Raw genomic sequence first — 26,943 nt, 5'->3', positions numbered from 1 at the left:
CTCTGAAACTTGTCATCTTGAATACTGCGTACAGATGGGGTCCCCTCATCTCAAAAAAGATATACAGGCATTACAAAAGGTTCAGAAAAGGGCAACTAAAATGATGAGGGGTTTGGAACGGGTCCCATATGAGGAGAGATTAAAGAGGCTAGGATTTTTCAGCTTGGAAAAGGGGAGACTAAGGGGGGATATGATAGAGGTCTATAAAATCATGTGTGGTGTGGAGAAAGTGAATAAGGAAAAGTTATTTACTTGTTCCCATAACATAAGAACTAGGGGCCAACAAATGAAATGAATGGGTAGTAGGTTTAAAACAAAAGGAAGAAGTTCTTCACTCAGCGCACAGTCAACCTGTGGAACTCCTCGCCTGAGGAGGGTGTGAAGGCTAGGACTATAACAGGGTTTAAAAGAGAACTGGATAAATTCATGGAGGTTAAGTCCATTAATGGCTATTAGCCAGGATGGGTAAAGAATGGTGTCCCAAGCCTCTGTTTGTCAGAGGGTGGAGCTGGATGGCAGGAGAGAGATCACTAGATCATTGCCTGTTAGGTTCACTCCCTCTGGGGCACCTGGCATTGACCACTGTCAGTAGACTGGATACTGGGCTGGATGGACCTTTAGTCTTACCCAATATGGCCATTCTTATGTTCTTATGGGGTTTTTTGTTAGTTTGTTTTTTACATTTTTCCCTGTTTCAAAGCAAGTGTAGAACTGGTTGCAAATTTTCAAGTTTCTAAAAAAGTGTCGAGCTTCTAAAGAATTTTTAATTTCAACAAAAACAGGGGGAAGAATTGAAGAAATATAAGTATTTTCCCCTCTTTAAACCCCCCCCCCCCCGCTGTTGTTTAGGGCTACTAGATTAATAATTTTAAAAGTCTTTTCTTTTACTAAAAGTAAAAGCTCCACAGACAACTAGTCACCTGTTTTTTATTCTTTGAACAGTTACTTAGTACTTTTCATCCTTAGATATCCCAAAGTGCCTTGCAAAATAATTGATAAAGTTTACGGAGATTTTTGTCACCCATCATTGTAATGGAGCCACCTCTGAGGGGGAACATGGCAGCTGTTTAATACTGCATAGCAACCCTGCTACAGTTACCAGAGTTAGAATTTGGCCGGGTTCTAGGTGAACACCCCTGGTCATTCACGAAGTGCCCAAGAATCTTTAATGACTCCAGTTCAATGAGCCCAGTAACATGTGCAGTGTGGATCAGAAATAACACAGATTTCCCTTAAGCACTCAGGCGAGAGGAGAATGCATGTCCTCCCCATCTGTCTGAAGTTACCATACAGAACGGATGAGGGCACAGCAAGGGGGACTGCCCAGCCCTATGCCATGAGTCCAGTGTCTCCCAGTTCCCAGTCTCCACTGGCAGTGGGGTCTGTTCCATTCACTTACTTCTCATGTTCTTTTCATTGCAGAGGCCGATGCAGAAACAAACACAGTTTATGCCAAAGTCGGTAATTCGCCACTGGTGAGTTCACCTAAAGCTCCCTCATTGTGAAACCGTTACCAATTCGAGGCAGTGGGTCGGCTTAGCCAGAAGAATAGCCAGGATGGGTTGATGGTACCAGTGCCTTAGATTTACCACGAGTATGGGACTGTGGGGCCCCAGTCAAGGGACAAGTGGGGCTAGCAGAAACACTGGGGTCACTTTGTGATGGGGGAAGACGAGGCGGCGTTGGAAGCAGCCAGAAAATTTTTGAGGTCCCTTTGGAACATGCAATAATGCTCGGTCGATGCTGAAAGCGGCAGCTGCTCTTAGAGAGAAGGAGCAGCTGTTCCAATCCTCTGTAGCTGCAAAGGGCCCTGACCCAACAGAACCAGGCCTCCACACGGGACGGGATGGAATCCCGTGCCCGGTGTCCATTCCAGAAGCCCTTGCGGGCAGGGAGCCTTTCAGCTAAGAATTAAGACTAGAGATGAGCAAATAATTGTTCGATTCAGGGCCTGAACCGAAAAAATTCCAGAAAAATTTCGGTTCGAACTGAAACTGTTTTTGCAGAGTTTTTTTTTTGCTGAAGAAAAATGTTTAACTTGATGCAAAATGAAATTTTTTCAATCCCACCCCCTCCCCCCCGGCGTTAATTTTGGGTCATTTCAGGTGTTTTTTGCCCCAACCCCCTTTTTAAAAAAAAAAACCAAAACCTAAATTTTGAAATGAATTGTGGTTTCAAACCAAAATAATCAAACTCTTGTTTCAAAATGGTAGAAAGGAAGTTTGTCAGAATTGGAAGAGTTAAAACAAAATATTTTTACTTTGAAGTTCCCCCCCCCGCCCATTTTTGGCCAAAACTAGTTGCTGAATTGACCCCCAATTGCGCCGAAAAATGCATTTTGGGCAAATTTGCTATTTGCCAAAAAAGTTTCACCGAACTCTAATTCCGACCACAGCTTTGGCCTTGTTTGCCCCTTGTGACGATTGCACTCTGACCTGACTCTGCAAAGCATTATTTAAAGCCACTTCACTCAGCTGCTGCAAATCTGTGTCCAGCTCATGCTATGGGGCGGGATCTGTCTATTTAGGCTTGCAGTAGAATGGGGACTCAGAAAAGGGGTCCGGAGACCAAGGAGGACGAGACAAAAACGATCTATTCCAAGGTCCATCACCCAAACCAGGTAGGAGTGCTACACCGTGCTTTCCTGTATATTTATTTGACATGGGTTTCCTTCTGGCTGGCAGAGTTAAACACTGTGATCGCTGACCCCTAGCATGCTACGGGCTCTAATAACAACCACTAGTGTAACGGGCCCATGGCTAGGTGCTCTCTGATTTCAGGGAAAATATGGACAATGATCTGGACATCAATGAGACCTGGAGGTAGCGATGATAATCAACACTTAAACACAGTGAACCAAGTTCTGTGCTGAGCCTGCAGGAGACAGAGCGTGGCAGAGGGCAATGCAAATAGCGACAGGGGAAAAGAGACTTTATCTCCCCTTTATGCTCTGAGAGCTGGTCTGGGAAGAGGACCAGCCCCCACAGCACAACTTAGAGTAGCCCCAGGGGCCCAGGATAGTGCGAGCTCACAGTTCCCCAGCCCCCGGTTGCACTCTTTCCCAGTCCACCCCCGGCATGGCCCTGCGCGAGGGCCTCTACAGGCATTGTACGGACACCCTGTACCACCACGGAAACCCCGCTGCACCGGGGAGGTTTGGCTGGAGGCTACCCTGCCCCTCTTTATGCCTCCAGATCAGCCCGTAGTAAGACACAGAAGTGAGGCCAGTGAGTCTCCTTTGCACACACAGGCTGACAGATTCCCTGGGCCCTATTCTCCATTGCCCCGCCCCTTCTGTGCTGATTGACGGCACCGTAGAGGGCCACCAGCTCAGGACAGGAGTGTTCGACGCTGGTGTAAATGACCGCGCCAAGGGTGGTGGTGAATCAGGCGCCGGCCACCTACTTTCAAGGGACGTCTACCCCGCAAGCAGCAGGCTGGCAGATCAGACTTGGGCCGTGGTGCTGAAGACAGCTGTGTGGATGGTACGGCTCAGGCAGGAGCTGGGAGGAGAGGGTCAAGCCCGAGTCACAATGATTTCACAGCTCTTTTAGCTTGGGAGCCGGAGCTCTGCGAGCCCCGAGTCTGTGGACCTGGGCTCAGAGACTGGCTGCTGTGAGCTGTGCCTCCATCCAGGGCCAAACCAGGGGAAAGCTTTCACACGCTGGGGACTCTCAAACTCCCGGCCCCATTGATGCTAGCGGGACCAGGATTCCACCCCGGATCCCCAAGCGCTCGGAGCTTTTGTCTCCTGACAGGAATAGTGACAGCTCTGTCTCTTTCATTTCAGTCGCCTCCACAAACGGATGATGAGAAGCTGTGCAAGGAAGGCCTGGAATCCATGGAGAAGGGCGAGAAAACCATTTATGCCACAGTCAACCAGCCAAACACGGCAAATGGGGTTTGCATCCTGTTATTAGAGGGTGGAATTCAGGGTTTGTAGGGCCATGGCTGCCTGAGAGGCCCCGTTCTGTATCCAGTTGGGCCACGATCCTGCAAGGACATCATGTGGGCGGACCCCAGTGTCCATGCAGAGCAACGCTGACTCCAAACAGGCTCGAGTCATGAGCTGTAGCATGCAGAGTCGGGGCCTAAGTTGGTTGCAACTTCCATTGACTTCAGTGCGATTCTCCACTGAGTAACTGGGAACAAAAATTGGCCCCTAAGGGGGAGAGGGATTGTTGAGTAGTCAGCTGTGGGGGTGACTGGAGGGTAAGTACACTACAGAGCAGGAAAAACATCCTGATTGTGGCAGTCTGGGCTTGGGGTATAGTGGGAATTTTCCCTTGTAGGGAACAGGGGAGCCCCATCACCCGAGATGAGAGCTAGGTGAAATACTTCAACTTAACTTTTCGGGGGAGGGAGGGGAGGACGATTTACAGCAAATTGAAAAGTTGAAAGAAAAAAAAAAACTTTTGGGTTGAACAAAAATGTTTCGGTTCCATTCGAAGCATTTTCAAACATTTGTGAATTTCAAAAAAATAAATAAAGGAAATTTCAAAACAAGTCATTGTGAACCAAAAAGAAAGTAAAACATTTCATTTCAAAAATGTCAAACCATTGACTTAAAAAAAATAAATAAATAAAAAGTTCCGAGATAAATAATTCAGCCAAACCCAGACGAATTCCTGAAACGGTTTGATGTTGCCAAATCTGCATTGTTTGTTGAAATTAAGTTTCAGCTGAAAAATTTCACCCAGCTGTAATCTTAACCTGAGCCCAGCACTCTAGACACCCCCATGAGTCCTTCTATCCCCCCATGAGAACAGACCTGCCCCTCGTAACCTAGGCATGTTTCTGGCACTGTGTGCAGGGCACAGACACGACTTTTCAGTATTTTTGGCTTTCCCATCGCTAACATTTCTGCTCTTTGCTGTTTCTGGTCTTGCAGACAAAGACCGCCAAGTCCACAGATGCTGATGATTCTGCGGCCACTCCAAAACCTCAAGCGACAACAGAATACGACAAGATCATCTAATAGTTTGTCAAGGCAACACAAACATGCAGCGAGAAACAAGGAATAATTGAGTACCCCAGCATCAGACAGCCAAACAGCAGAGGATCAATGAGTATAATTTGTACAGCGCCTGGCACCATAGGGTCCTAGTCCCTGACTGGGGCTCCTGTCAAGTACTGCAACTGTAATGTGGACAGACCCCAGTCCTTGGTGGGTGGGATCAAACCGGGGACCTCTGGAGCTTAAAGCATGAGCCTCTACCGCATGAGCTAAAAGCCATCTGGCTGTTAGCTAAGGATGTAGAGCAGACTCATTAATGGCTCTCTCTCTACGTGGTCTAGGTGCTAGACAGACCACATCCAGACGGTGTGTGGGTTACACAATGCAAATAAAAACAACACACACACAGGCCCAACAAAGAAAATAACAGAACGCCTCTAGCCATCACCTTCAGCCCCCAACTAAAACCTCTCCAACGCGTCATCAAGGATCTACAACCTATCCTGAAGGACGACCCATCACTCTCACAGATCTTGGGAGACAGGCCAGTCCTTGCTTACAGACAGCCCCCCAACCTGAAGCAAATACTCACCAGCAACCACACACCACACAACAGAACCACTAACCCAGGAACCTATCCTTGCAACAAAGCCCGTTGCCAACTGTGTCCACATATCTATTCAGGGGACACCATCCTAGGGCCTAATCACATCAGCCACACCATCAGAGGCTCCAGAGTAACAGTCGTGTTAGTCTGTATTCGCAAAAAGAAAAGGAGTACTTGTGGCACCTTAGAGACTAACCAATTTATTTGAGCATGAGCTTTCGTGAGCTACAGCTCACTTCATCGGATGCATGCCGTGGAAACTGCAGCAGACTTTATTTATACACAGAGAATATGAAAAAATACCTCCTCCCACCCCACTGTCCTGCTGGTAATAGCTTATCTAAAGTGATCATCAGGTGGGCCATTTCCAGCACAAATCCAGGTTTTCTCACCCTCCACCCCCCCACACAAATTCACTCTCCTGCTGGTGATAGCCCATCCAAAGTGACAACTCTTTACACTCTTTACAACAGAGGCTCGTTCACCTGCACATCTACCAATGTGATCTATGCCATCATGTGCCAGCAATGCCCCTCTGCCATGTACATTGGTCAAACTGGACAGTCTCTACGTAAAAGAATAAATGGACACAAATCAGACGTCAAGAATTATAACATTCAAAAACCAGTCGGAGAACACTTCAGTCTCTCTGGTCACTCGATTACAGACTAAAAGTGGCAATTCTTCAACAAAAAAACCTTCAGAAACAGACTCCAACGAGAGACTGCTGAATTGGAATTAATTTGCAAACTGGATACAATTAACTTAGGCTTGAATAGAGACTGGGAGTGGATGGGTCATTACACAAAGTAAAACTATTTCCCCATGTTTACCCCCCCACCCCCCTCCTTCCTCAGACGTTCTTGTCAACTGCTGGAAATGGCCCACCTTGATTATCACTACAAACGGTTCTGTTCCCCCTCCCCCTGCTCTCCTGCTGGTAATAGCTCACCTTAAATGATCACTCTGGTTACAGTGTGTATGGTCACACCCATTGTTTCATGTTCTCTGTGTATATAAATCTCCCCACTGTATTTTCTACTGCATGCATCCGATGAAGTGAGCTGTAGCTCACGAAAGCTTATGCTCAAATAAATTTGTTCGTCTCTCTAAGGTGCCACAAGTCCTCCTTTTCTTTCTGCGAATTCATCTAGAGTGAAATTCACCTCTGTGCTTGCCCCTTACCCAAGAGCTTTACCCTCCTTAAAACACTCTTCAGCTTTAAGGCTGTAGTCTATAGACTTTGATGACAAGCACACTATCAAAACTCAGTATTAGCGTACATAGCTCAGACTCACAATCTCTTTTGCTGCTGAATTTTCTAGGTCCCCCACCAAGGGAAAAAAATGAAGTCTTGATTCTGTTACATTAAGGCCCCCTGATGGTGCTTTAGCAGTGTACAGATGCCTTAAAAAGTAGTTACCCCCATTTTCAGGTACCTTGAACCTGTCAGACCTGTGTAAAATGGCCTGCAACGCAGTGAGACTCGGGCCCTAAGAATCTATAACTTGGGCAAATCCAAGCACTTTTCTGTCACTGGAAGGCACCTCTCGTTGCCCAGGTCCATCTCCAGTAAAATGTCAATGACCGCTCCAAACAGCCAGAGTTGGTCAAACAAACGAACGATCAAATACTTACTAATGGGAAAAGTTTACTTCCTCCCTACCTGATATCCTCCTATTCAGAAATGAAGGAACCTTTTTTGTGCAGGGATTTTTTTTTTTTTGCTCAGGAATGTTTCTGTGGAATCCCTCAGCAGGCGGAGAGTAGCCCCAGAAAAGTTTCAGTCTTGAAGGGGTATGCAGTGGTGTTGCAGCCGTGTCAGTCCCAGGATATTAGGGAAACAAAGTGGGTGAGGTCATATCTTGAAGGGGAACATTTAGGAACCTTGGGGCGGGTTCGGCGGGAACCTCCTCATTCCCCTACATACTCCAGCTATAACAAAGGGAATGAATTTTACTAACGTTGAAAAGAAAAAACGTGAAGACAGGATAAAGCAAAGGAAATAAGATGCAACCCTACTGGAAAGTTGGAGACGTGCCATGCCATGCTCGGCGCATTCCACAGAACGCCGGTGGGCCATACAACATGACAGACACTTCTTGTGGAAGGACTTCAGTGGAAAAGTTCAGTTTGAGTTGAACAAACTGTTTTGTCCTAACAAAATCTCAGTGGTTTGCTTCGGTTTTGACTAATTTTATTTTTAGAAGATTTAAAAACGGAGATTTGGGAAAAAAAAGTCCTTGCAAACTGACTGACTTGTGGCCAAACTTTCAAGGGCTCGGCCCTATGGCCGGGGCAGGTTCCCTGCAGCACACGGCTCTTGTTGCAGTTTTGGGGGCAAAGCTAGTTTGAAAATCTGGGCTCAAGTGTTGGAGCCTCTGGCAGGGCCACAACATGAACTCGATTCTTCTGTGTCCCTCGCTGCTGCCTTCCCCACGCGATCATCCTGTTCTCCTCCCTTTAAGCTACTTCTACCTCCTCCACTTCCGCAGTTGTTCTCTCCTACTGAGCACTCCCTATGTGCCCCCCAATCTTCCCGCCCGCCTGGTCCCTCTACCTCTTCCTCCTTTTATTTATTATTTGTGTTCTCACGTGCCTTCCTCCTGGGGAGACGGAGCCCCAGTCACAGACTAGGTGCCATACGAACACATGCCCGAAGACGGTCCCTGCCCAAAGAGCTTCCAATCTAACTCTCAGCCAAGAGAGAACAGGCCGACACAGACAGACCAACAAGGAGTTCAAGGAAACAATATTGGTCAGCATCCGGATAGTCTGGGGGGTCCCTATGCTGCTTCTACACCTACAACAGTCTCCCACTTTAAACTTCCTACTTTAACTGTAAACTCTTGGGGGGGGGGGTGGCAGGAACAGTCTGTTTGTCCTGTGTTTATACAGCTCCTAACATCATGGATCCCTGGACTAGAACTGTGTACTGTGGTATTGCCGGGGTGGCACATGATGAATAATACTTGTCTTCCAAGAGCTCCCTCTCCCCTCCTTCCAACCCCCTAGTTCCCTGATCCTTACCCCACTGTCCTCCCCAGTGACTCCTGCTTTCCTGGAATCGTGGGGCTGTATCGCCCCCCCCCCCTCCCCAGAGAAGGCCCATCGTTCTGTTTGCAAGCTACCCTCTCTCTGTATAAACCATTTGGATTTTCAGACGTGTGTGTGTTGATGAAGCATCATTGACGGGTGTCAACGGGAACAAGTCCGGGGCATTGCGGGAAAGAATCTGAGGACTCCAGCTAGGAGACAATTTAAGGACACGATCCAGAGACTTTACGTGAATGGATTCTCCACAGACAAGGGATATTGGACCAACTGGGACTCAGCAAATTTCTTCTACCTGCAACTCCTATGAGCTACAGCCATGCTGGCTCAGCACATCACACTATGTGGAGGACTGTCCCAAAATGCCCAGCAAAGGAATAATTCATTAGTGTTCTTGATGCAGAGAAGAACACTTCAGGCGGGGGGGGGAGGGGGGGTGTTTGTATGAGACCTTTTGCATAATGGGCTCCTGACCACAGATGGGGGCTCCAGATCTTGCCATAGTTATGGAAATTTTGCATCAATGTAAGCCAGTGAGGGAGCAGCCTGTGCAGGGGCTGAGAGATTAGAAGTGAAGACACCTTGTGGGAAGGGGGAATGCTTTTCAAAGGGTGGGAGCGGGAGGAATAAAAATGAAACGTGGGGCTGGCTGGAGAGCAGGAGTTCTTATCAGCAGAAAGAGGGTCACCCACTCAGCCGGCATGCGGAGCCAGAGCACAGACCCTCGGCAAGAGATTGTCCCAGCAGCACCCAGGGCTACCGTCTATGACTGCGATCCTCAGCTAGTACAAGTCAGTGCAGTGCCTCAAGAGACTTTGGAGCCAGTCCCAACTCTGCCACTGCTCTATTGTGTGACCTTGGGCAAGTCATGTAGCCTCTGTCTCAGTTTCCCCCATCTATGTCATGGGTATATAGCCCTACCTCCCAGGGGTGCTGGGGGGTTAATTACTCTGGGGATTGTGAAGCACTCAGAGACCATGGGGATGGAGCCATATAAGTGCTCTATGCAGATTGCTCAAATGTCCCAGTCTATGTCTTCACCTCTCCCACCCTCCACACCTGCCCTTTGTTACACCATCTGCTCAAATAAATTGGTTAGTCTCTAAGGTGCCGCAAGTCCTCCTTTTCTTTTTGCGAATACAGACTGACACGGCTGTTACTCTGAAACCATCTGCACCGCTTCCCCTCTGGGTGTAAGGATAAGGCCTTTGTCTGCAGCCATACTGTAAGGCCTAAAGTCTCAGGCCTTCGTCTGCAGCCAGATTAAAAGAGCAGCCGAGCAGCAGCCATTAGCTGAGAAGCAGGAAGTCACATCCTCACATTCCATCTAAATTACATTAAAACAATGTAATATCAGACTGTTAAGAAGGAGACCCCATCCTAATGGCCCCCACTATCCCCAGATAAAGAAACAGATCTTAAGATGGTTAAAGAAAACTTAGTTTGATAGCATCCTGTCTGTCAAGAAATCCCTTATCAACAGTTGTGATTGTGAAATCCTCATTTCTTCATTGTTTTGTCATTATGGTCCCCACTTCCCTATTGTTTATCTGTATGGTCTCTGTCTGGTTCTTTAATTTTTCCTGTCTGTTACCTAATTAATTTTGCTAGTTGTAAATTAATTAAGGTGGTGGGGTAGGACTCGTTAAAGAATTTTGTTACACTGTGTTAGGGTTGCTTAGTAAAATGTAATAAAATGATTGGTTAAGATATAGCTAAACAGGACTCAAATTTCACTATATAAACTGGGGTCCAAAAGGAAGTTCTTTGGGAACCGACTCCAGGACACAGCCCCAAAGATCAGAGCTGCCAGACCTCAACACTCTGCCAACGACACTGTGCAGAGACAGGAGCCCCCCAGATGGACCCCGATCCTGACTGGCCAGCAGGGAAAAGTTTGTCTGTCTTCTTGGGAGTGTTGAGCACTGTGTGTAGCATGCACAGTCTGTTTTGGGTGACTGTTAATAAATAGCGGTCAAGTATCAGGGGGTAGCTGGGCTAGTCTTTATCCACAAAAACAACAAGGAGGAGTCTGGGTTGGATCTTGGAGTTGCATCTGAAGAAGTGGGTTTTTTTACTCACAAAAGCTTATGTCCAAATAAATCTGCTAATAAATAGAGGATACAGCTCTTTCACTGGAAAGAGGTCCTGCAAACCCGCAGGGTTGTGCCTGAGCCCTAGGAACAGGGTAAGGGTGGGTGCCCTAGGCAAGAGCGTGTGAGTAACAGAGAATTTTGTGTGGGTAACATGGTCTCTGGGTGCATCCCCTCAGACGTCAGCCCTCCTGCCTTTACTTCTCCTGGCACACAATGCCACAATTCGCCCAAGCCTAGACCGAGCCCTGGGTTACAGCCACTTGCCCCCGGACATCCTGAAGGTGTGACTGGGTTCGGCATGGGCAGTTCTTTCCTTTGAGAATCTGTGACCGGCGTATAATGACCAGACAGCCTCTGAAGACAACAGCACTAGTTATCTTTGCAGGAGGAAAAAGGCTTTTAGAGAAAGAGGTGTTTTTAAAGACCGTCTCCAGCCAGCTCGTCCCCTCCAGTCTCACCATCCCCTGCTAGTGACGTAGGCAGGCCCAGCCCCTTCACGCAGCCCCAGCAGGGTCATGTCTCAATTTGGTTCCCTCAAACAAATACCAACCCCCTTTAGCCCCCTGCATACACACACTTGAGTGGGTCCCTTTTAAATCCTGCTCTCGTTCTTTTGTTCTTCTGTGTTCCTGGCCTTTGGACTTTCAAGACAGACCCTGTGGGCTGAACCGGAGTCCTCAGAGCCCATAGGTCTGGTGCTGTCCTTTGCCAACTCAAGTGTTGGCGGAGCGGCCGCTTACCTTGAGCCATTCCCTTCTGTCCTGCCTGTTTCCCCAGTCAGCCCTCTGTTGGGTAAACCCAATATATTCGTACAGTACATCCCAATAGCCAGGCCAATGTATAGGGGTACTGGTGACTGCTTTGATGGTCGTGGGCTCTGAGACTGGGCATGAACGCACCCTTCAATTAACATAACTGTCAGGATGGGTTAATTAGAATCACCTCCCTCCCTGGCAAAGAGGAAAGGGGGTTTTGATCTCACGCAGGAGTCTGGCCTGAGTGGGGAGAAGGTGTGTGTAGAACACACACAACAGAGAGGTGGAGGCCAAAAGCCAAGCAGTAGCCTGAGAGCACAGTGACACCCTGGAAAAAGCTGGACAGCTGTTGGGTCTGGTGTTGGCTACAGAGACTTGGGGCGGCGAGCTCAAAAACTGCCCCTTTCGTTCTCGGGTCCTCCTGCATTTGGAGCAGCAGGATTTTGTACTTTCCTTGTAACTAAGCAAACAAGACAGCATCAGACAAGATACCAGACTCCATCACTTCCTACTTCCCACCGGCATGCCCCCAGGTGGCCCTGAAATCGGACTAGCCACTCGGAACACAAAGGGGCAGCTGTATTCATGAATTATTACCGGGCAGCTCCACATCCTTCCCCTCATCCCTCTTCTCCCTGCTCTGTTCACCCCACCCTCTCCCTTCCCACGTCTTTCCATTTAGCTAATGGAACTGACTAAACCCCACTCTCCTGCAAAATGAGGGGACCACCATGACATTTTCACCCTGATCGCTGTTTGAATGCTTTATCCCCCGCCCCTGTTGTGTTGCCTATTTTGATTATAATATCTTCAGGACAGGGACTGTCTGCGACCCTGCGTTTGTACAGCTCCAAGCACCCTGCCCTCCCTTGCTTTCAGCAGCTCCTTCAGCACTACTGTGATAAACACAAACAATAATAAATGAGACATTGCAATTGAATAAAGCCACCTCTCTCAAACCATCCACTCCAGCTTTAAACCAGAAGGAGCCCAGAACGCCACTTGTTCTTATTCATCACCCAGATTGCTACATGGATTTCTTGCATATTGTTTAATTCCTAAAGAGGAAGCTGGGGAAGGAAGAGCTTGTGAATTCAGCTGCATGCGGTTGAGTTTCAGAGAATGGCGCCAAAAGAAAGAAGCGTGTGGTGGGTTTGGATCTCGGTGCTGTGTGCTGGAACCGGTGAGTCCAGAGTCAGGGACAGGGGGTGAGGATTGGTGGCTGTTTTCTTTCTAGTGGGCTTTAGTGGCCCTGGCTGCACCTGCAAGAGGATAGATTTGTACTTACGGATGTAGCTGACGCTCACAGCCTCTGAAAGGCTAGGGGGCTTTTATAACAGAGCATCAAGTGAAAGCAAAATCCCCGGAGGATGAATCTGGCCTAGGGGCTAGGGCAGGGGAATGGAAGCAGGACTCCTGGCTTCTAGTCCCAGCTCTGGGAAGGGCAGGTCATCTCATCATTAGAAAGAAGGGAGTTGGAATCTGGGCTACAGAGCTCCACCGATAGGCGCGGGATAGGACGGAGCGTGGTCCAGTAGTCACAAAAGGGAGCTGCGTGGTGGTCCCAGCTTGGTCACTGACTGGTTTGTGACCCTGGACTAGGGTGACCAGATGTCCTGTTTTTAAAGGGACAGTCCTGTTTTCTGGGACTTTTTCTTGTATAGGTGCCTATTACCCCCCACCCCCATCCCATTTTTTCACAGTTGCTATCTGGTCACCCTACCCTGGACAAGTTCCAGAAACACCACACAAGCTGTACCCTGCCCCTGGTCCCCCACGCCTGGGGTCCTTCCTCTGCATGATGCTGTGTAAGAGATTGAAAACTCCCCATAATACAGCTTGGCCAAGCTGTAGGTGTGGTTGGCTACTGGGATTTCTCGTCTGACCCCTAGAGCCATAAACTGACGTCTTAAAACATAAGATTGAATTAGTCTTTTAGCACGGAAAACGACAAGTGTCACTGCAGTGTAGACGTGCCCCAGCATAGCCAATCCGTGAACTCCTGGCTGCAGGAGAATCCAATACTCTGGATTATACAAAGGGCTAACGCTAGACAGTTAAACTCACACTTTTTTTTGTTGGTTAACTCAGGTTAGCTAAACCGGGTTCAAATAGCAGTGGAGATAAGGCAGCTCGGTTTCTAACTTGCGTTAGCAGCGCGAGTTCGAGCCTGCAGAGTAGCCCGGGGTTGAACTTGTGCAGCGAACGCAGGTTGAATGAAGAGTCTGTGCGGTGACTGCTCTTTTATTCCCAGTTAGCTAATCAGAGATAAAAACTCTTGCGGGGGAGACCCAGGTCATACAACGTTTCCTTCCACTTGGCCTACAAGTCTCCTTTGCTGGGAAGCCTATAAAAAGAACAGGACAATGGTCAGGCTGCTGGCGACCCAAGATCCCAGCCTATCAGGCTGATGGCTATTGTCTCACGGTTTCCTGGTGCTCCCCCGTCTCTTGTCTGTCTTTCGATGGTCAGCCCTTTGGGGAAGGGGCTTGTCTTTCTTTGCTGTGGATTTATTTGTACAGCACCTGGCACCATGGGGTCCTGCTCCGTGACTGGGGCTCCTGAATGCTATGGTTACACAAAGAAACCACCACTTTGCTTTAAGTTTCCCTGCCTCTGATTTCCATCCACCGACCTCGGGCCTGATTCTCACGGACTCCGATCCACCCCTGGCTACGCTTCGACATATCGCTGCATGCTCCGCAGAGCTGAGTCGGGGGCAGTGGGCGAGTTTCCCAACCGCATGTTAGGGTCAGTTTGAGGCTGCTCAGGGTCCTGCTATTTCCATCCGTCCCCGGGAGGCAGCTCGACGCTCCCCTTGTCTTTTGCATGGGCTCTGCGGGAAGCATTGCTCAACGGCACTTCAGCTTCTTGCTTCTAGGAAGGTTGCTCCAGCAGGGGTTACTCAACAGCTGCTTCACCCAACAGGCGCTTCCGGTCAGTCGGAGATGTGGTCGGTCACTCCTAGGGGGCCGCTGTCTAAGCTGCAGAGAGCATCCCCAGGTGCTGTGGCTGCAGTGGAGAGGTTAATCCACCCGGGGAGGGCCTTTTGCGGGGGTCGGGGGGGGGCAGCTAAGACAAAGCCTTAGCTTGCAGCTGCACGTCGGGTGTGGCCAAGCTGGGTCATTAGCATCACTACGTTCCTTTAAGGACTCCAGGTTGTTGCCCGCTTGTATCTGCACTTGGAGCGAGTAGGAATCTCGTCCCGTCGCCCTCTGCTGCGGGCTCATTACGGGACGCTCGCAGGGGTCTGAATGACAGTGACAAGCATGTGATGCCGCCCAAGATGGCGCCCAGGGGGCTCCGTGTCAACGAGACTCAGCCCCGCTGATTGGCGTGTTCTCAGCTGCCCAGAGAGCTCCACCCACAACCGCCCCCGCGCAGCCAACCAGACGCTCGATGCAGAGCACTGATTGGCTGCGTGTGCTCTGAGGGTGGGACACCGTTATAGCTCCGAGATTTGGTCAGCCAGTCAAAATGCACCCCAAAGCCCGTGGTCCTGGACATGCCCATCCCTCCAGCACCAGTCTAGATGCTCAAGTCCCGAGTTCCCATCCGAACGGCTCTTCTCTCCTGCAGGACAGATGAAAATGTAGAGTTCCCAAGCAGACTGTAACCCCTGTTTTCACCTATGGGGGTGCGGGGAACGGAAGTCAGGCCCAGAGATAGGTGCCATGACGGTCTGTCCCTTAGAACAGTGGTTTTCAGCCTTTTTTCATTTGCAGACCCCTAAAAAATTTCAAAGAGAGGCGTGGACCCCCTTGGAAATCTTAGGCCTAGACTGTGGCTCCCCAGGGGTCTGCAGACCAGAGAATCAGTGCCTTAGAGCTGGTTACTATCCCAAGAGGCAAGGGAATGTCAGAAACCTGCATGAGACAGCAGCTTGAATGGGAAGCTAATGAACCCGGGCAATTCTTTCAAACCTCCCTGCTTTGCAATGCAGATCCCTAGATTGTCTTGCATTACCATGCCTTTAAATAATAAAAAAACAAATATTAGCACTTCATATTCAAAGGCTCAGCTGCACCAGGGATAAGCTCTGCAGAAAAGCTTCTGGATAATATTCCCTTAGACTGGGGGGAGGAGGGGATTTCTCAGACCTTGGGAACAGTTGCAGGGCCCAATTCTCCGACTCACACCAGCTTTGTGCTGTTACTCTCCATTTGCACCAGTGAGTGCCTTTTATGGAGTCACCCCTGACTGACACTGGGGTAAGAGAAGAAGTGGGTTTAAGACGTGCATCTGAAGAAGTGGGTTTTTTACCCACGAAAGCATATGCCCAAATAAATCGGTTTGTTTTTAAGGTACCACCAGACTCCCGGTTGTTTTTGTGGATACAGACTAACACGCCTACCCCCCTGATACTTGGGATGAGAGAGAGGTGCATCAAGCTGTTAGTCTCAGTAGCCTGACCTGGTTACTCCGGATGTCTCTAAATATGAATCACCCACTCACACTTTCTTTTGTTTGCAACCATCTCTCTGCATTGAGCACCTAGAATATTTCTGAGCAGTGAAAACCAAGGCTTTCATTCTTGCATTCCGATTCATTTCTACTAGGGGCCTGTGCACGCCGGGGTTAAATGGGGGAATCTGCGAACACGGTATAGAGATACCTCTTTTCATCCTAGCGTGCCCAGGCCCAAAGAGATTAGAGCATGCAGCAGCTCACGGGACCAGCCAGTCTTGTATCATGGTAGATTAGATTGAGTAGGTAGGTAGATGGATTGCACAGGACTGGGGCCAAGATGGGGGGCTGGGGACTGAGCAATGCCTATACCAAGTCCGCACTAGCTGATAACGCCTCCACACTGTCCCGGGGATGCTCAGTTAGCAGGTAGCCTAGGAGAGTTAGTTTCTCTCGATGACCAGTCTGCGGACCGGCACCCATCTTGGAGATCTCTCCGAGGCAGTTTAAGAAGGCAGCAAGCAGTCCCTGGTATCAAAAAGGGTGAGAAACACTGGCCAAGGACACAAGAGGATTCAAGTGTCTGCTCTACCAGAGACTTGCCGCAGGACTTTGGGCAAGTCACTTAGACTCTGATCCTCAGGGGTATTTCGATAGCTAGCGCCCATTGGCAGAGGTGCGGGAAGTAGGGGTGCTGCAAGCACCCCCAGGCTTTATGCGGGACCCAGCTGCCAGCCCCGTGCCCAGGGGTCCCAGCTGCCAGCCCTGCATGTGGGGCTCCGCTACTGGCCCCAAGCCTGCCCCCAGCCATGGCCCCAGCCTCGGCCCCCTTACCCCATCTGTGTCCCCACCTCCTGGAGGCATGGCCCTGCTCCCATCCCCCGCTCTGAGGGGTGGGGGTGCGAGGTAAAGCATTTTGGGATAGTTTTGCTGGCTTTCAGCACCCCCCCACACACAAAGTGTTCCAGCACCACTACCCATTGGGCTGCCAGGCTCTGTGCCTCAGTTTCCCCATGTGTACAGTAAGGGTAATAGCTCTGCCCTGCCTCACAGGGGTGTTGCGAGGATAACCACGTTAAAGATTGTGAGGTACAACCTACAGCGGTGGGGGCCAGATAAGCGCAACTGACAAGCATCACTCTGTCTCCATGCATGCAATTTGTGACGCACTCACTCCTGACTTCTGCAACGTATTTCCTGGCTGCACACGCATTAATAGGATGTGACTCTGTGTCATCCTTATCTGGTATTGGGGGGGGGGGGGGCGCGGCAGAAGAATCTGTGTTTAATATTGTCAGAACGAAGGGAGCATACCATTTCAGAGGTCTTGCCAAATTAGGAGAGATTGACGGACAAGCTGCAATTTCTGCAGTAAGGAAATTGGTAGCCGTACCGTATGACAACAGCGAGAAAGAAAGAGAGACCCCCAGAGGCCTCAATCTAGCCATCGAAAAAGGACAAGTCACTGAGCAAACGCCCACCATGTAAGGACAGTTTTGAAGAGCGTGTCATAAGAACGTCTTAGCAAACACAGATTTGGAGGTCTTTACACATTGAGACACCAGATGTTGGATCACCATTGCCACATGGATGGAAAAATGTGGATGATGAACGACTTCCTGTGTCCTTCAAGGCCCAGTGGGATCTGAGCTTCTACGAGACCTTACTTATGCCTCTATCAGAAGGGGCAGCCACACCATCATCTGTGTCTGTAGTCAGAACCATTTGCCGTGGACAGATCTGTGTACATGCCAAGGCAATGAAGACTGTGGTCACCTGCACGCTCTCGTCAGCGATCAGAATGATGAACAAGGTGAGGATAGCGCTGGTGACCTTTCTAGTCAACATCGTCACCTTTCAATGAGACCTGTATACGTTTATTATTAGATTTTGTTTTACCTTTTAGATTATTGTTGTGAGGCTTTGAGGTCACAAAGAAATCCAATCTTCAGATTATACACAGAGTCATTAAACTAACAAACGAAGAAGTCACCTACTACAGGACAGGCCCAACAAAGAAAAGAACAGAATGCCACTAGCCCTCACCTTCAGCCCCCAACTAAGACCCCTCCAACGCGTCATCAAGGATCTACAACCTATTCTGAGGGACGACCCATCACTCTCACAGATCTTGGGAGACAGGCCAGTCCTTGCTTACAGACAGCCCCCCAGCCTGAAGCAAATACTCACCAGCAACCACACCACAGAACCACTAACCCAGGAACCTATCCTTGCAACAAAGCCTGTTGCCAACTGTGTCCACATATCTATTCAGGGGACACCATCACAGGGCCTAATCACATCAGCCACACCATCAGAGGCTCGTTCACCTGCACATCTACCAATGTGATATATGCCATCATGGGCCAGCAATGCCCCTCTGCCATGTACATTGGCCAAACTGGACAGTCTCTCCTGTTGGTAACAGCTCATCTTAAGTGATCACTCTCGTTACAGTCTGTATGGTAACACCCATTGTTTCATGTTCTCTGTGTATATAAATCTCCCCACTGTATTTTCCACTGAATGCATCCGACGAAGTGAGCTGTAGCTCACGAAAGCTCATGCTCAAATAAATTGGTTAGTCTCTAAGGTGCCACACGTCCTCCTGTTCTTTTTGCGAATACAGACAAACACGGCTGCTACTCTGAAACCTCTTTCTATGGTAAGGGTACCACTTGACTGCTCCACATCAGAGTGGACATAATGAGCTTCCCAGTGACGTAGGAGCACATATTAAGTCGACCAAATTGGTGGCGGCTGCCGCTGGCCTATTTGTGCTGCCTGAATGGAGCAGAGGGGCAGGATCAGGTGGGAGAATCTGGCCGACTGAATGGCAACGTGGGTTTTACACAGAAGAGAGAGGGGTAAAGGCAGAGCTGGCATTAGCGGATACAGCTTCACTGACCTCCGTTGGAGCAGCAGCAATGGAGGCCAGGTCTGGATTTGTCCCAGAGCTGCCAACTCTCGTGATTGTATCATGAGTCTCACAATTGGAACTGGGCAAATGACTGATTTTTCAGTTCAGTGACCAAACCAGAAATCTAAAGAGTCCGTTCCTTTTGAACCAAACCTGAATATTTGTTCTTGTTTTTCCCCCTCGCTGAAACAAAAATTACAAAAAAAAAAAAAAAAATTTGTTTGGGTCAAATGAAAGGTTTTGAAAAGGTTGATTTGAATCAAAATGGTTTGATTTGACATTTCCCCTTCACACCCTCCAAAAAAGAAATTATTTTTTTTCCCTCTACAAACTATTTGCTGAATTCGACCCAAATTTGCAAATAGTTTTGGTGTCCTGAAAAAAAAAATTTGGGGGGGGAGGGGGGGCAAATTTACCTTTCATTGACATATTTTTGCCCAGCTCTATTCACAATGTTGGTGTTTTTCGAAGCATCTGCTCCTGGAATCCTGTGATTAGGTAATAATCTCCACTTTCTTTCTTTGTTTAATAAACAAACAAACCACATATTTCTGGCCTGCAGGGTTAGAAAGTGAAAAGCCTGAAAACATAAAGCAATTGCACCCTAAAGGCCCAGAAATCAGGAGCCAAACAGAGAGACTCGTAAGTTAATTACTAGCTGAAAAATATGAGATTTACATACGTTTTGTTGATTTGGGGGATCTTGCCTCCTGGTTTTTGAACACTTGGGTTGGCAATTAACATTAATTACTGTATTGCTGTAGTACCTAGGAGCCCTGCTCATGGGCCAGCACCCCACTGACGTAGGCACTGTGGTCATACAGTAGGCCACGACGTTGGCTGTGTCTGTGACGTGCTAAAGTGCAATTTTTCATTTAAAAACAAAACCTGTCACAATTTTTGCAGTTGCAAGAGCAGCAGAACAAAGACAATCGTCCAAAGACACGGGGCAAAGTGGGCATCTCGGAGGAACAGCGAGCTACTTCACCTGGACAGCAGAGAGAAGAGACAGAAATGCAACCTGGATCGCGACAAACACAGCCACCTCCGCAGAAGGAGGACCCACAACGCCCAACACAACAGTTCTCATCCCAGTAAAGGACACCACTGGGCGCAAAACCAGTAAGTCTTGGGCAAAGAGCTCTGCCCACCGCATTCAGGGCAAGTCCCCACTCCCCTCGCTGAGCTGTTACCCATGAGGGAACCCACTCAGGTAAGCCAAACGGGATTTCTTGCAGAAGGGGACGTGGCAGACTAGAGCAGGTTGGGAAATGGTTTGAATGACTCAGAAATTTGAACTGGGCATAACTGTAGCCACACAGGCCATCACAATACAGATGATAAAAATTAGGTCCTATGATTTACTCCCTGACTGCAGTTACAGGCAGCTGCACTTGCAGACACTGCAATTGGATCTGCCACACCTGTGCCTAGAGCACTGGATTGGGACTCTGAAGACCTGGGTTCTAGCCCCAGCTTTGCCACTGGCCTACTGGGTGACCACTGGCAAGTAATTTCTCCATGCCTCAGTTTCCCTATCTGTGCAATGGGCAGGATGATCCTGACTTCCCTTTGTGAGGTGCTTGGTGAACGAAGGATGATGATGATGATTGTCCCCGTGTCCCAGCAGGGCAGCTGTCAAAGCCAGAGATTGCAATCCACTCCGTGGAGGGGATCTGCAATGTCACCTTGACCTGCACCATGCGGGAAGGAGGCAGGGACATCACGTACGTCTGGCACCAGCCCGGGAAGAGCCACGTTCTGTCCACGGAGCCCATTCTCCGCATCACCCAGAAGCCACCTGATGGCTTCCTGAACTACACCTGTACCATCCACAACACGGAGAGCAAGAGTTCCAGCATGGTGTCCCTGAGCAAGCACTGCGATGGTCAGGCTCAGTATTCCCACCCACAGCTCAGTACACTTCCTAGATCCGTCTGTGGCCTACTGGTTAGAGCACTGGCTTGGGACTCAGGAGCCCCGAGTTCTACTCCCGCCACTGGGAAAGTCACTTCCTGCCTTGCCTCAGTTTCCCTTCCTGCCCTTTATCTGATTTGACTGTAAGCTCCCTGGGGAAGAGGCAGCACCCAAGGGCCAGCCCTCTAGGTGCTACCATTACAATATAAGGCACAGGGCAAAGCGACGAGCGGGTTTATGGCAGTGCACTATCCGGAGACCTTCCAAGGCTGCTCTGAATCAGCCCAGCTCTGTTGCCATCCCTGGAGCTGTCTGGATTTACACCAGCTGAGGAGTTGGCCCTGGCTGTGACTCAATTCCTTCTCTTCCCTTTGTAGGAGCCTCAGCTTCCAGCTTGATCAAGTACTGGGTCCCGCCAGTGTTCATGGTCATTGCGTTGATCACCCTGTATTTCACGTACAGGAAGACCACAGAGAGAGGTGCGGGGTGTGGCCTGGCTCCATGGGCCTGGAATTTCCAGGCCCGACTCTGATCTCAACTGCCCTGGTGCAAATCCAGATGCACTTCAGTGAAAGGCGGGGGGTGGGGGGTGACTCTGAATTAGGCAGGTCAGTTGCCTGGTTTTAAACCGGACGGTCCTTCTTTTGGGGGACCGACACGGAGACAAACCTGGACTGCGCATTGAGGTCAGGCGGGCTGAGGTGCAGTGGTGTTCTCTGTGCAGCGTGACCTTGTATGCCCCATGCTGCAGGCATCCACAGCCCTTCGGGACTGACGCGGCATGCTGGAGCCCCAGCAGGGTCAGAATTTAGATCCTGCTGCTCCCAAACCTCAGGCCCATGCCATCTGAGCTACAGGAGAATCCCCATCAGTGGCTAGCCACATAGGGTCTATGACACCATGAGGTAATTTTTATTTCATCCAGTAGAGGGCAACGATGCACTCCCACACTAGCCAGCTCATTAAAGGAGTCAGGATTGAAACTTCACTTTAGAGTCTCCTGCCACAGCTATTTGCCCCCCAATCCTCGCCTCCCTTGGTCATCCTCACCAGCGCACTGCTTTCTTGGGTGAATGCAGAAGAATGTAAAAAAACATTTATTCCGCCAGTGATTTCACTTAACGCCACCCTTTGGTTTTGTTTCTCAGAGAGCCGCAGCAGAGCCGGGTCCAGTTCTCAATCCTCGGGTAAGATTCACTCCAGCTTCCATTCTATTCACACTATGCTGTGCCCATCATTGTGGTATCTGAGTAATGAGGATCGGTGGGTGCCCAAGGGCCAGAACCTCAAAATTCTTTAAGGGCCTAACTCCCACCGATGGCCTGATTTCACCAGGATTTAGGCACCTATACGCCTTTAAGATCTGGACCCAAGTGATTTAGGAGCACAAATCTCATGGACTCTCAAGGGGATGGTCTCTCTAATACCCTGGGACCAACATGGCTACAACAACATTGCAAATAAGATCTCCCCCCCAGTCATGGTCTATTTTCCTTTCCCTTCTTTTGCACTTTCCATTCACTGCGCATTGCCAGTTTTGATTGCTCAGCACACTTAGGGCTAAATCCTACAGACATGTATTAGTTATTCATATTGCAGCAGAACCTGGAGCTTTGGTCACGGACCAGGACCCCACGATGCTAGGAGCCGTACAAACACAGGAAACAAAGACAGTCCCTGCCCCAAGGGTATTTAAGGGCCTGACTCCCGTTGGCCTGAATTTCAATGGGAGTTAGTTGCCTAAATCCTTTGAGGATCTGGGGCTGAGTCCCCATTATCGCTCTGAGCAGGAACGGGTGTGGAGCAACAAATTTTTAAATAACCTGCTTTTCCTTGGCTTGTTTTTCTTTGTGGGTTCATTACCAGCCTAATGCTTTGTATTTCAGACTCTGATTCACAAGACAATCAAGCGGTTCACAGTGCAGCCCATGTTAACCCCCATCCAGAGGTAGGTCCCTAAGACATATTTTCCCTCCCCAGTGAAATTGTTAGAAAAATCCTTACTAATCCCTCTCCCCTCCTGCCACCCAGCAAATGACCATCCGCACCAGGATTAGAATCCGGCTCGCTCTTTGACGTAGCCCAGCCAAACGGAGAGAGAAGGCAGGAGGCCGAGAGTCCAGAATCCTGCCTTCTGTTCCTCTGCCAGGCTCCCCATCGGACCCTGAGCAAGTCACCTCGCTAGGCCTCAATTTCCTCATCTGTAAAATCGTGAGGGGGCGCAAGTGATCCAGACCCTGCTTTGGAAAGCAGCTCGCATCCAATAGATCTCAAAGCGCTCACCCCACAGCACCACTTATGGGTCTCTAACGCAAAGACCCCACGGCTTAGAAAGCCTCGGTGTGAGCACTTGCACACGAATGGGTCTTTATTCCTAGATTGCATTAAACCATTTTTTCAAATTTAGGGCCTGATTCAGCCCTGTGTTAATCCAGTTTCATGCCAACATACCTCCCCTGATTCCAGCAGACCTGCACCAGTATAAAAGTGAATTGAAACTATGGCCCTTAGTTCTCATGGAAGTATTGCCCAGTGACAGACACCTGGGCCACTGCACCTGTGTGACTCAGTTTCCCCACATGGGAATAACAATGCTTAGCCAGAGTGCAACGAGGCTCCACCCATTCACATTTGGGAAGCATTTCAGAGCTAGGCAGGAAGCAGTGGGTTAGCCTATTCAAACACACAGGCGAAGATCCATCTGTCATGGCTGTATTTTGTATTGCAGGCGTGGAATCGGACTGGTGAGGAGACTCTAACCACCAAGAAAAATGAAGAAGCTCTCGCTGACCCAGATCCTTCCCCCCAGCCAGGCAAGAAGTCACAGCTCCTTGGTTTTACTTTTTGAAAATAAGCAACAGCACTGATTGAATTGCCCCTGGCCGTCAGCTGCTAAAGAACTAGGGTGAAATCCTGGGCCCCTGATATCGATGGCAAAACTTCACACTTAGTTCTAACTGACTGCAGCACCATGACAGTTGCTCTGTCCAGGGACTCCTCTTGTACACCCTGCTCCCAGGCTGTGTCTGCTGGGCTTTTTGTCCTGCTCTGTCGCTCTCTCTCGCTGGATGTCTCTCTCCTCCTGCCATGCCTGTCCCACCCACCCACACACCCACTCCTTCCCCCAAATGCAAAATCCCCTCCACCCAGACTTTAGACTTCTTGACTAGCCTGCGGACGCGTCTCCATCTTGGAGACAGCGAGGAGCTAGGGCTGGATGAAGGGCAGCTGCCAAACAGATGCACTTAAGAGGTTTTTAACCCTCCCACGTGACACACGTGCACTTTTCATCCATTGCTCACTAAGAGCTGGGAGTTATTAATACCCAATTAGCAAGGGGCATCGCCTAAGGCTGCCTCTCCCCATCACACCCTGGGTGACCTACCTTGACAGTCAATCCCTGGGTGATAGCAGTCCTGCCGGCTGGGGCAGGGTCCCAGCCCTCCGGCTGTGCCTCTGAGGGAGCCCAGCCCTTCCAGAGAGCCAGAGCAGCCCAGAAAAAATGAAAAGCACTCCCACAGCTCCCTGAAGACCAGTCTCCACCCAGCCGTGGGGGGATGCAGCCTTTCCTACCCTCCAAGGAAGTCTCAGCTCGGCACACCTGAGGCCCCAGGTGCAGCAGGTGGGCCTGCTTGTGACCACAGGAGGTCGTTAACCCCTTTCTGGTTTGGGGGCGGAGTTGTCTGCCTGACCGCCAGGCTGCCATTTCACTGCTCTTCTTTCCACCAGCACAAAGCAGGGATAACCCAGGTGGGAGAGGAGAATGAGGCCTTCTCAGACCTGACCTATCTGGGCTCCAAGCGCAGAGGAGTTTGCAGGTCACCAGGGAGGCTCTGAGCGGTGCCCAGAGATGAGTCGTCCTGATGCAAACTCCACAGCTGACCCCAGCCAGTCAGGCTCCTGGAGAGTCGGATGTGGGTTTATTCCAGAACCTCGGGCCCGGGCAAGACGGCTGGTTTTCTGCTTCTCTTGCCATCTCCTATCCTGTGCCCAGCACCCACGAGTTGCGGGCGGCTGCATGCTGAAAGGGAAGTGCCTGTGGAAGCCTTTGAACTCTTCCCTGGCTTCCTTCCAGCTCATTTTCATGTGGATTTTGCTTCTCTTTGATTGAACAGAACACAGCACAGCCTCGCCCAGCTAACCCAGGATGCCAGACCCAGCAGCGCCTCCTAGCCCCCCAGCGTGACGCCAACACATGGAGAAACCACAGGGGCGTTGCTCACTTTTGAAGAAAGCTCTGGACGCCAATCCCACCCCAAATCTTCCCCTTGTCCCCTGATGAAGAAGAGAGGTGACAGTCAATCTCACCTGTTACATGGCACTTTTCTCCTGTAGATCTCACAGTGCTTTGCAATTGGGGGTGCATAGCAACAGCCCCGTTTTAGAAGGGGAAACTGAGGCACAGAAAGGCGAAGTGACCCTGCCTATCAAGCCAGAAATAGAGTGAGGAAACAGAACCCAGGAATCCTAATACCCTGCCTGGCACTGGACTATGTTGCCTAGCTTTGGATTGTGGTGCTGCTCCCTTGTGGATGGCAAACTTTGGCCCTGATTCTCCATAATGTGAAGCACGTGTCCAAATCCTAGCAAGACTGGGGACTGTTTTTGGTTCCGGGAGTATCAAAACTGTAGAGCAATCTAATGGGGGTGGGCTCACTCATGTGCGCATGTGTGTAATACACAGGATTTCATCCAATAAAGTCATATTTAATGTTTGAAACACAGCTGGCCCTTGATTCTGGAACTGGTGGGAGTTTGGGGTTTGCAAAGAGAGCAGGATTAGGCCATATCTCAGTCCCAGGTGAGCAGCCCGTCTCAGCCACTTGCTAGACCGCTGCGAGGGAACACTGCCGCTGGATTATTTAAGCCTCTGGAGCCTGATCACAGCCCTGGGGCACAGACCCTCTGTCTATCACCCCCTCCTGAGGGGCTGCTGACCCACCCCCCATTGCTTAAACATGCCCTCTGCCAGAACCCCACCCAAAGGGATTACCACTGACCTCTCTCAGGGGCGCACGCTGGGCCCTGGATTCTAACCCCATCGTTGTCAGTGAACAGAGAAAGCACAAGGGAGTAAAGTCCCCACAGCCCACTCACCTCCAACCCGCAGGGCCCCCCGCTCGCTCACCCTTCCCGATGGGGTCCGGGGGGGACGAGCTGTGCTCAGGCAGGTAGGCAGGGTCCCCTGGCTCCTCAAGCTCCTACGTGCCAGGTTGCTTCTCGCGCTGCTTCAGCTGACGAAGAATGGGCCCTGAATAAGGCAGCTCCTATCCTTTTGTCACATTTAGCCCCCTTTGTCAGGTGGCTTCCTGCTCACCCTCCCCAGGTGGTCCCAGACCCCCAGATCCCAGGTGACTTGGGCCCCAATCCTTAGAGGTATTTAGGTGCCTAGCTCCCGTTGGCACCCAGATGCATTTTAGGATCTGGGCATTCCAACGCTGCCAGGCAACCTCTAAACCAGTTCTCCTGGCTGGAAGCCAGTATTGCTTAGAGCAATTCTATTTCAATGGGCGAGCACTCCCAATTAAACAACCTGCTATTTCCAGCCTTGGACCAGTTCAGCCCTGGACCACGACAGCTCTGTTGGAATTTTGGTCCCACACGGATGTGAATGGACACCAGAGAAAAGGCTGCACCTTCCAAATGGAGTTTTCTGCTTGATACAGATACGCCCAGAGCCCTCATCATCTCATACCGAACTCCTACACTGTCCCGAGAGCGTCCCCAAATCGTCACAGGCCGACAGCAAAAGAGGCCAGGTCTGTGTGCCGCAGGTTCCGCTGCGGATGCTGAAGCTCAGAGAGGCATGTCTCAAAAGCCGCAGTGGGCTGCATCGGATCACAGTGACACCCGTGAAAAATGCGGAGGGCTCTGGCATCCCCTTGCCTTGTACCTTGTGTTGTCACTCACACTGAGAAGAGGGGGAATATTCTACCACGCCAAGGCAGTAACATTTTACCTGTCGACCCTGGGTACCTACATGGCCTCCCATTACTCGGTTATCTGAGCACTTCAGAACCTTTAATGCACCCTGTGAGGTAGGGCAGTTTTATCGTCTCTGGCTCGACTAAGGTCTCAGGCCCCACCCTTCCTCCTGCTTTCCAGTGCAAGCCCAAGGCGCAGGTGAGTCAGTCATTGCATTTAAGCCAGGAGTTACTTCAGATTCACCCCAGGAAGTGAGCTGAGACTCCAGCCCTTTAAATGCAAACTGAGCAGAAGAAGAAATAACT

At 50.0% G+C, this 26,943-nt stretch overlaps 1 protein-coding gene and 1 pseudogene across 2 annotated transcripts in view; both read left to right on the top strand.

Moving 5' to 3' along the window:
• Nucleotides 1-6,145, top strand: part of LOC311512804 (SLAM family member 9-like) — a 42,671-nt pseudogene extending 36,526 nt beyond the window's left edge. Inside the window, exons 7-10 of the transcript XR_014714633.1 lie at nucleotides 1,423-1,475; nucleotides 2,528-2,620; nucleotides 3,791-3,901; nucleotides 4,892-6,145. The product of XR_014714633.1 is annotated as an SLAM family member 9-like (transcript). The remainder of the gene's footprint in view (nucleotides 1-1,422; nucleotides 1,476-2,527; nucleotides 2,621-3,790; nucleotides 3,902-4,891) is intronic.
• A 6,423-nt stretch (nucleotides 6,146-12,568) lies between these two features.
• On the top strand, nucleotides 12,569-25,409 carry LOC311512135 (uncharacterized protein). The gene is made up of 8 exons (XM_084613201.1): nucleotides 12,569-12,652; nucleotides 19,703-19,918; nucleotides 20,427-20,684; nucleotides 21,091-21,192; nucleotides 21,862-21,900; nucleotides 22,600-22,661; nucleotides 23,442-23,526; nucleotides 24,829-25,409. The coding sequence occupies exons 1-8, from the start codon at nucleotides 12,592-12,594 to the stop codon at nucleotides 24,852-24,854; spliced, it is 849 nt and encodes a 282-aa protein (XP_084469327.1). The 5' UTR covers nucleotides 12,569-12,591; the 3' UTR covers nucleotides 24,855-25,409.
• Nucleotides 25,410-26,943: the final 1,534 nt, after the last annotated feature.

This window comes from Lepidochelys olivacea (assembly GCF_965140295.1).
Source record: "Lepidochelys olivacea isolate rLepOli2 genome assembly, chromosome: 24".
Classification (NCBI taxonomy): Eukaryota; Metazoa; Chordata; order Testudines; family Cheloniidae; genus Lepidochelys; species Lepidochelys olivacea.
Note: the sequence above shows the minus strand (reverse complement) of the source record. Positions and strands in the feature narration are given on the sequence as shown.